Here is a 9,971-nt window from a genome sequence, read left to right on the forward strand (position 1 = left end):
TATGCACTCCTTAATCTTTACCAGACAGTAAACAACGGCACAGAACACAAATTTGCAATTTCATTTTTTTTCTCCTCCTCCCTCTCCAACAAAACATGGAAGGTGAAATGTAGAGAAAGAAATCAGACCCCGTGATTTGATAAAACAACCAAATACCACTTATTTCCACTCAGACCATGTGAAGCTTCCCTGCTTCCTGATAACCACATTCTGGGCACCCTCCTGGACCACCAGCATGGGGTGCGCTGCCGAGACTGGCCACAGTAGCTACAAAGTCAAGCCGCAGGCAGGCCGAGCCGTATTTTCATGTCTTCATAGGAAAGGCCCGCGTTATGCACTAATGGCTTTAAAGTTCATTTTTAAGTAGCCAAACGATGTTCCATAATTGGGATGCTCGCGGCTCCTCACTCCCGAGCTGGGAACCGAACCCAGGGCCTTCAGCTTACCATTGAGCAAAAAAAACACAACCCCCCCGAGCTGTTTCGAAAGCTACTCTGCCAAGGTTGGCGGATCTCAGATCGCCGTTGAGATATGCACATGCGCAGTCCTGCGTCCTTCTGTCCCCAGCCTCACTCCCAGAACCTGTCCGCATCTTCCACTTCTCGAGAAGGGGAGACGGTGGCTCTGATCGTCAACTTACCCGGCGGGCGGTGGAGCCTGGAGGACTCACAGCGCCCGGGGGAAATTTCTCACTCTCTTTTCCTCTTCTGCGGGGACCGGGACACCGGCTGACTAATTCTCTCTGACTCTTTCGAAATGTTAGTTTTGACGTCACCCCTGCAGAATGGCTTCTCTCGGCGGCCGGAACCATCTGTGCTTCTCCGCGGGGCGACCAGCGGCGCCCAGGGGCACGCGTGGCCGTGGGGCAACGGGCCCCTGCTCGGCGGAGCGCAGCGCGCACAGCGTTGCCCGGCGCATCCCGGCCGCCCGCCCGGGGACCCGGCGCCGCTCGCCCGGGCTGGTGGTTGGCGCTCCCTGCCCTCCGCCGGTCTGCGGATGGTTCGGCCCGGCTGGGTCACGCGCTGGGTTCGGTGCAGGGCCTGAGGAGCGGGCGAGCACTCGGCGAGGGGCAGAACCGCAAGTGACAGCTTCGCGGGCTCCGACAGTCGCGAACGGGTTCCGGCCCAGCGTCCGGGAGACGCCGAGCGCTGGAGTTGGGTTGGTGTTGGGCCGCAGGGCTGAGTGGATGGTGGGGATGGTGACGGCCGGGGAGAGGGAGATGACAGGTACCCAGCCCCGGTCGGGGACTTTGCTTTAGTTTCACCGAGCACTGTCCACCTCCAGCAGGTCGGCCGGCAGAGGACAGGATGGAGCAGGGCAGGCCGGGCACCTTACTTCTCTCCACTTTGGCTTTCTAACTCGACTTCATGCTCTGGAAGGAATGTTTATCCCGAGGATTAGCCAGTGGCTCGCAGTGGAGGAGGTCACAAGCAGCCCTGGGCGGTAGGGGACTAGGAGGTCCTGCTTCGACTGCGGGCTGGCACTCGAAGGTGGTGGTAGGGGCTGCTGGCACCACCCGTGGTGCCCAGCCGAGAGAAGTTGCAGTACCGACAGGCCACAGCTGGTGCAGTGCTGGAGGTGCGAGGTTATCCTAATTGTCATTAAACAGTGGAGAGGTCATGGCACGTGACAGTGTTTGCTCTGCTGGTGTCAAGTGACTGGGCGCTCTGTAAAGGAAATCCTACTGGGGTTGGCAGGAGTAGAGTAGGGAGTGGTTCTGAGTGATATAGCCTGCTGCTGGGTTGTTGTTTTTTTTTTAACCTACCCTGGGTACCCACTCTAGGGTGGCAGCTGGGAGCAATGAGTTCCCTGGGGGAGACAGTTAACAGCTGCTGCTGAGTTCAGCGGAGACCCTTGTAACCCTGTGTTTGCCTGCAAGGCGCTCTTAACATTTGCTTCTTTTTGGTTTATGTGCACTGGTGTTTTGTCTGCATGTAGGTCCGTGTGAGGGTGTCAGACCCCTTGGAACTGGAGTTACAGCGGCCATGTGGGTGCTGGGAATTGAACCCCGGGTCTTTGGGGAGAACAGCCAGTGCTCTCAAGCGCTGAACCAGCTCTCCAGCCCCTACAAGGCACTCTTAGCACCCTGGTGCTGTGAGAAGACAAGAAAGGGACATGAGATAAAACCAGGGGACACCGGGGGAGGATGGTGTGCGGATTGTTTGCCAGGCCTGTGGTTTGGACGGCGTGGACAAGCAGCAAACGTGCACAGCCTGCCTCTTAAGTAAATGTAACGGCGAAGACACTGTCTTCAGTTGCTAAAAGTTACAGGGAAAGGGTACTTAGGCGCACTCACAGAAGCTGGCTCAGTGAAAATGTGGTAGACATTTAGAAAAAAATATGATTTTTTTTTCTTTCTTTCTCTAGAGGGCATCAGGTCTTTGAATTCAAGTGCAGTCGCCATACCTGACTGACCCCGGCGGGACTTGGGCATGATCTGGTCTAGGCAGGACGATGGAATTGTGACCTGTTAAGTATAAGGTTGGTACTGATGCCCCCTCCACACGTGGGTGAACCTTGGCCAAGGGCTGCTCTCACATGCATGCTTTGCCCGGAAGGATGCTTATTTCTCATCCTTGTATGCCCCCTCCTCCCCTGCAAAGAGGATGCAGCCCCTTTCCCAGGATGTGTGCTTCTGTCTTGTGCCCTGACTCTCTCTTTCCCCAGCCTCTTTATCCTGCTATTGCTTGCTTCCTCTCCTCCTCCCCAGTGGACTCTTTCTGCTCATGAGACAGTGTCCCATGTACCATGCTGGAACATGCCGCATAGCTAAAGCTGGCTGATTCTCCTACTGGCACCTTCCGGTGCATTCCCAGTGTCTACCACCATAACCATAACCACCATAACCACCATACTGGTCCTGGGCCTCACTGTAGTAAGCCCTTTGAACCCCGTCTGTGCCCCTAGATCCCTGGACTCTGCTTTGACCATGGTTGTGTCTGCACCCCCTTGGGTACCTCCGGTTTGTCTGGTTACAATGATCATCTCTATAATAGGTAATTCGGTGCTTCTGTGTGTTGGGAACTGCAGTGAATGCTGAAGGGACTGTAGTCAACTAGACAAAAATCTCCACAGACAGGAGCAAAGCGTTTGTAAAGGGAAAAACACAAGCAACATAGGTCCCAGAGCCTAAGATGTGTGAGAGAGTGGGAGTGGCGGGGGGGGGTCAGCCTGCATGAGCTAGTTTGTAAGGACAGGCACACGGAGGCCGATGGGATCAGCCAGACAACGGTCTGCGGCATGTTCGGGACCTTTACCCCCAGCTCCTCCGTGTCATGCTGCAGTCAGGATCCCCACGGGCAAGTGTCGAAGCCCCCAGCTCTCAGCCTCCTACCTTGCTGATTGTTTTTACCTGCTGAGCTAATCCTACTCCAGCTGTAGAAGACTGGAGCTCCGGGAGTCGACTGCAGACACACTGGAGATAAAGCTGCAGGCTGGTGGGAGAGCTAGCTCAGAGGAGGCACTGGAGGCGGCCAAGCACAGCTGTCTGTCACCAGCTTTGTGCTGTGCGGGTGCGTGTTGAGCTCTTACTTTGCCATCTTTCCAGGCATGCCAGCTGACCGGCCACATCTCTTTGGTCATATTTCTGCCTACCCTTCCAGAGGTCAAGGACCTAGGGAAAAGATGTCCTCAAAAAGAGGACAGTATGGGTTTTGCTCAGTTTCCTCTTGCCTGTACTCAGAGGCTTAAATAGTTCCTTGTTGCCTCGAGTAGGAGTCTCTCTCTCTCTCTCTTTAATGGAAATATCCTGGAACCCACACAATTTATTTATTTATTTTATTATTTATACAGTACTCTGCCTGCGTGTGTGCCTGTGTGCCAGAAGAGGGCACCAGATCTCACTGTAAATGGTTATGAGCTACCCTATGGTTGCTGGGAATTAAACTCAGGACCTTTGGAAGGGCAGCCAGTGCTCTTAACCTCTGAGCCATCTCTCCAGCCCCAACCCACACAATTCAGATGGCAGCCCTGAGCTCTGTATGAGGCCGTGTCCTGAGCTTAGCTCTGGTCAGCTTAAATCTTGAGTTGTCACATGTGACGGTGGCCCTGATGGTTGTGAAGAAATACATAGTCACTAACCCCCCTTCCAGACCTTTCCCCAGCCAGCCAGTATGGTCCAGAGTGTTGATGGGTCAGATACGCTGGCTGTGGCTGTCTGCGCCCCTGCCTTTGTTGCCGTGGTCTCTTCTGCTGTCAGAACCCCAAGGAGATGCTCATCTTTAACACCTTTTCTGGTTAGCTGTAAAGCGGGGAGCAGATGCCCCACAGGCACCCAGCCCTGGCTGAAGCTGCCCACCACACAGGAGGAGTGAATTACCTCCTGGCGTCCGCCTCTCTTCAGAGGCTCTGGGTTCTGCTGATTTGGGATCATTTGGGATCAGGTGGAGAAGGGGACTTTCCCTTCTTTTAAAGATTTTATTTTATGTATGAGTGCTCCATCTACATGTACGTCTGCACGCCAGATTTTAGTGTAGATGGTTGTGAGCCACCATGTGGTTGCTGGGAATTGAACTCAGGGCCCCTGGAGGAGCAGACAGTGCTCTTATCTCTCCAGCCCTGTGATACAATACTTATGACACAGCATTTAACTCTGTGGGCACGTGGAAATTCAGTGGTGTTGGGCACAGCCCTCAGCACCTTCCATCTCAGCTCTGTCATCTTCCCAACTGCAACTGTCTCTGACCACCTCACAGGAGTCAAGTCCAACTCCCCAGATCTCTTGAGCGGGTCAGCCAGAGCTTGTCCCGTGTCTGCCCAGTTTTGTTCTGTCTGAGCTACAGTGGGTTGTAGGGTTGTCTTTCGCTCAAGACTGTGTGTCACCCCTTCTCTCCCTATTAAAAGCACTCTGTGGTCCAGCAGGATGGCTTAGAGCGCTCTTCTCTCACCTCTGGAGGGCCCCTTGATCTTTGGAAGTCACGTGGTCCATGTCTGAGGACCACTCAGCTCCATGGGAAAGTGAAAAGTCTCTGCAGACGTCACTCCTGCATCCACGCCCTCTCTCGCCTGATCCTCCTTTGTTTCCTTTCTTCACGATCCATTTTCTCTCTTCCCTCCAATAGAGTCTGCCTACTCTTTTTTTTTTTTTTTTGGACACGCTGGTCCTGTTTGGCCTCCCCACCTGTCACCGTCTCCCACCAGTGCCCCGTCACTCTTCAGTGGGCAGTGGGACTGCTGTCTGGCCCCTTCCGTCTCAGAGATGAAGATCAGAGCTTGCTTGCCTTCATCAGAACCCTGCAAACCTTGCCATTTCTAAGCCAAGCAGGGGGGCTGGCTGTGGCTAGAAAGCTCATGAGATTAGCCTCTGCCCCAGGTCTGTCCATCTCTGAACCCACTCAGGCCCCCTGCCCACCTGCTCAGTGGCACTCGCTGCTCCCTTCAGCTTCACCTAGACCTGTGTCGGCCCAACCTCCTCTGGGCCTACCTCCTCTCTAACGTCCCTCTGTGTGTGTGTGTGTGTGTGTGTGTGTGTGTGTGTGTGTTTGTTTGCATGCGTGTGTGTGCACACACGCACTGCAGTGCTTCCTTTCAAGTCTCCTTGTGCAGAAATGACATGTTTATCCCTGGAGATGAGGGCCACCCCTACCCCAACCCCATTCCCAGGCATCCCAGCATCAGACTTGCCTGGCAGGTGGGAGATGATGGATGAAGGACCCTCCTCCGTGCTATCCTGTTTCTTAGCGTCATTCCCGTGGTGCCTATTCATGTGTTTGCTTCCTAGGCCTGTTGCAGTCCCATCGAGGACTTGCTGTGTAGTAACTTACTCAACATTTTTCTCCCTCTGCCTTTCCATCTGTCCCCCTGTGTCTCTCCTGCCCTTGACGTGGCGGCTGTTCACAGTGGGTGCTCAGCAGTGCTGGTAGTTGGGGGCGTTCCTCTGCCAAGCAGAAGCCCACCAGGCCTACCATTGCGGCCCCAGTATGTCAGAGGCCTTGGCCTGGTTTCACAGCATGGGCAGGGGCGGTCCCACACATCGTGTCTTTACCCTGCAGGCCTCTGGCATCCCCAAGCACCATGAATGCCATCGTCGCTCTGTGCCACTTCTGCGAGCTCCATGGCCCCCGCACTCTCTTCTGCACGGAAGTTCTGCATGCTCCCCTGCCCCAGGGTGCTGAAGGTGGGGACAGCCCTGGGCAGGCTGAGCAGGCTGAGGAAGAGGAGGGTGGCATCCAGATGAGCAGCCGGGTCCGTGCCCACAGCCCAGCTGACGGTGCCAGCACTGAGTCCAGCAGCCCGGGGCCCAAGAAATCGGACATGTGTGAGGCAAGTGTCTTTTGGGATAAGGAGATGGTTTTAGTCTTCCTGTGAGAGGTGGGTGGTGGGAGGGAGCATGGGAGACCCCCACACACACCAGGGTCCTGAGAGCCTTTTTCTCATTATCTCATCAGGAGCCAGTTTAACCTACTCAGTGTTGGCTTGTGTCCCTTTATGGGCGTTCCCAGCAGAGATCCGCCCTGTGTGCCCTAGTCCACCTTGCTTCAGTTCAGTTAGAGAGAGGGGGAAGTGCCAGGCAGCCACTGCTGGGGTTGGCCGGGTTGGGTAGGGCCTCCAGCTGCTGCCGGAGCTGCCAAGAAACCGACCTCACCAGAGGAAGTCTTTTGTGGTGGGAAACTAAGGGACCAGGACAGGATAGAGGAACAAATGTGGAAGACCGTTTAGGCTTGGGTAGGAGTGAGAGAGAAAGAATTGTCTTAAAGGGCAGGCCCAGGAGGCCCAGGGTCCTGGAGGAACTCCCAGGGAGGATCTTGCCTCATCGCCTACCTGGTGGCGGTGGCGGTGTCCCAGGTTGGGACCCCTGCTGGTTACACAGCCTCTGCTTCTGACAGCTCCAGCCTGGTGGCTCGGGGCTCCCAGTGGTGGCTCCTCAGGTTGCTTACGCTGACACTCTGAAGTCCCTCACTGATGTGCTGTAGCCTGTCTTGCCTGGGATCAAGCTCCCTTGCCTGTCGTTCATTCTGGCCCAGGAAAGAGGCCTGCTTGAGTAGCATCACTTCCAAGAGTGACGTGGTGGCTGGGTACCCTGAGTCCAGCTGCTTTCAGCGAAGCCTCAGCTGTCTGTAAAATGGGCCTTCCCCCTGAGAGTCCCTCCCAGGGTCACCACTAGGGCTGGGTAAGATAAGCAGTGGAAAACTCATCATACCTACAAGCAAGCTTCCACGTCACAGCTGTTACTACAAGTCATGGATAATTTTTCTGCCCTTTGGTCCCTGGTTTTCTTCTTACTGTCAGTCTAAGTGTAAATTAAAAGCTAATTGTTTCTCTCTTTTTAAAATTTGTTTATTTGTGCATATTGTGCATATTTACACTCTTATTTGCATGCATTCCGCCATGACAGAAGAGGGCATCAGATCCTAGTATAGAAGGTTGTGAGCCACCATGTGGGTGCTGGGAATTGAACTCAGGAACCCTGGATGAGCAGCTAGTGCTCTTAACCACTGAGCCATCTCTCCAGCCCCCAAAAGCTAATTATTTGTATGCATAAAGAAATCAAGAAGTTGGGCTTGGCAACACATGCCTGTAGTTCTGGCATTTAGGAGGCTGGGACAGAGGTTCTTAAGTCCCAGGTCAGCTTGGGCTGCATTGTGAGACTCTGTCTTAAAAGATTTAAAGGTCTATATTTGTGTGTTTGTGGGATCATGGGCCTCTGGCAAGACGCCTTCAGTGTTTAAAGGTGCTTGCTGCACGGCCTGAGTTCAATTCCCAGAACCCGCACTGTGGAAGGAGAGAATCAACTCTTGTGAGTGGGGAGGGGGGAGGAAAAAGAACACTAAAGATGCTTGGAAAAGCCATAGAGAAACATATTTACTTAGAAACAAGCCGGGCAGTGGTGGTGCACGCCTTTAATTCCAGCACTTGGGAGACAGAGGCAAGTGGATCTCTGTGAGTTTGAGGCCAGCCTGATCAACAAAGAGAGTTCCAGGATCAGTCAGGGGTACACAGAGAAACCCTATCTTGGGGGGAAAAAACCCAAACAAACAAAGAAAGAAACACATATATACATATTTAAATGAAGTTATTCCAATTAGGTGATAATACATTCTCCAAGAGCCATTCAAAGGGAAAAAATAATTTTCTTTTTGTAGTTGATTTTTTGTTTGTTGGTTTGGTTTGGTTTGGTTCTATGAAACAGGGTTTCTCTATGTAGCTTTGGCTGTCTAGCAACTTCATTCTGGAGACCAGGCTGGCCTTGAACTCATAGAAATCTGCCTGCCTCTGAGTGCTGGGATTACAGGCATGCACTACTGTGTCTGGCTGAGAAAGTAATTTTAAAAAAAATTAAAAAGGAGGGGCTGGAGAGATGGCTCAAAGGTTAAGAACACTCACTGGCTGCTCTTTCAGAGGTCCTGAGTTCAATTCCCAGCACCCACATGGTGGCTCACAACCATCTATAATGAGACCTGATGCCCTCTTCTGGCGTGCAGGTGTACATGCAGATAGAACAGTCAAATACATTAAATAAATAAATAAATCTTTTTTTAAAAATTAAAAAGGATTGTTTTCTGCATTTAGATGTGTTGCCTGCTTTTAGCTAAGAGACATCCTGTCCTTTGTGTGCAGGGCTGCCGATCTCTTGCCGTGGGGCACCCAGGCTATATCAGTCACGACAAGGAGACCTCTATCAAGTACGTCAGCCACCAGCACCCCAACCACCCGCAGCTCTTCAGCATCGTCCGCCAGGCCTGTGTCCGGAGCCTGAGCTGTGAGGTAAGGCCGGGGTCCGCTGTCTGTGGGAAAACACGGGACTATAGGTGTATGGCTGTTTATAGTCGGCAGGGGGCGCTCTTGGCAGTGCCGTGTGAAGTTGGCTGCCCAGTCACAGCTTGAAGAGTAAGTCTTTGTGGGGTCTGACTGTCGAAATAGGAATCAGCTTTTCACTTTGAACAAGACTTTTTTTTTTTTTTGTCCATTCTAGAAGAGGGCACCAGATCTCATCTTTTGTGAGCCGTCCTGTGATTGCTGGGGTTTGAACTCAGGACCTTTGGAAGAGAAGCCAGTGCTCTTAACCTCGGAAGAGAAGCCAGTGCTCTCCAGCCCCTTCTTGTCCATTCTTGATGATCATGTTTCTTAGATACAACAGTTCCTTGGCTGTGTGGTCTATTGCATCAGCTTTATAGTGTATCAACAGCCGTTCCACTTAGAACCTTCTGAGGAATGAGTCGGGCTGCAGAGATCGCCCAGTGATCAAGAGCACTTGCTGCTCTCGCAGAGGACCAGAGTTCAGTCCCAACACAAACCTGTTGGTTCCCAACAGTCTATAGCTCCAATGCCAGGGGATCCAGCACCTTCTTCTGTCCTCCATGGGCACTGCATGCAAGCACTCATAGGCAGAAAATAAAAATAAAGGCTTAAAAACAGCAACAACAAAGAATGGTTTGCTCCTGAACTACTGCGGTGGGGTATGAGTCTCAGCTTGCAGGGTTGATCTGTCAACACAGGTGTGTGGTTCCAGCTTCTGAGCCTCGCTGCCCTGTCTCCACCTCTCGAGGTCCCTCATGCATGTTGCCTGTTCTCCCTGCTGCTTTACACATCTTCCTTCCTTCCTTCCTTCCTTCCTTCCTTCCTTCCTTCCTTTCTTTCTTTCTTTCTTTCTTTCTTTCTTTCTTCCCTCCCTCCCTCCTTTTTCTTTCTTTCTTTCTTTCTTTCTTTCTTTCTTTCTTTCTTTCTTTCCTTCCTTCCTTCCTTCCTTCCTTCCTTCCTTTCTTTCTTTCTTTCTTCCTTTCTTCCTTTCTTCCTTTCTTTCTTTTCTTGACAAGGTTTCTCTGTTTGGAGTCTGGCTGTCCTGGACTTGCTTCTGTAGACCAGGCTGGCCTCGAACTCACAGAGATCTGCCTGCCTCTACCTCCCAAGTGCTGGGATTAAAGGCCTGCACCACCATCACCTGGCTGACTTGAAAGTTCTTTTTATTTTATTTTATATTTATAATATTATAAATATTATAATATTTATAATAAATATTATATTTATATTATATT

At 52.2% G+C, this 9,971-nt stretch overlaps 1 protein-coding gene across 1 annotated transcript in view; it reads left to right on the top strand.

Moving 5' to 3' along the window:
- Positions 1-1,081: 1,081 nt before the first annotated feature.
- Positions 1,082-9,971, top strand: part of Flcn (folliculin) — a 21,931-nt gene continuing 13,041 nt past the window's right edge. Inside the window, exons 1-4 of the mRNA XM_055594218.1 lie at positions 1,082-1,158; positions 2,368-2,481; positions 5,991-6,261; positions 8,557-8,703. Of these exons, the coding sequence (XP_055450193.1) occupies positions 6,013-6,261; positions 8,557-8,703 (396 nt within the window). The 5' untranslated portion in view covers positions 1,082-1,158; positions 2,368-2,481; positions 5,991-6,012. The remainder of the gene's footprint in view (positions 1,159-2,367; positions 2,482-5,990; positions 6,262-8,556; positions 8,704-9,971) is intronic.

The sequence above is a fragment of the Psammomys obesus genome, unplaced genomic scaffold (assembly GCF_907164565.1).
Source record: "Psammomys obesus unplaced genomic scaffold, mPsaObe1.curated_primary_1811, whole genome shotgun sequence".
Lineage (NCBI taxonomy): Eukaryota > Metazoa > Chordata > Mammalia > Rodentia > Muridae > Psammomys > Psammomys obesus.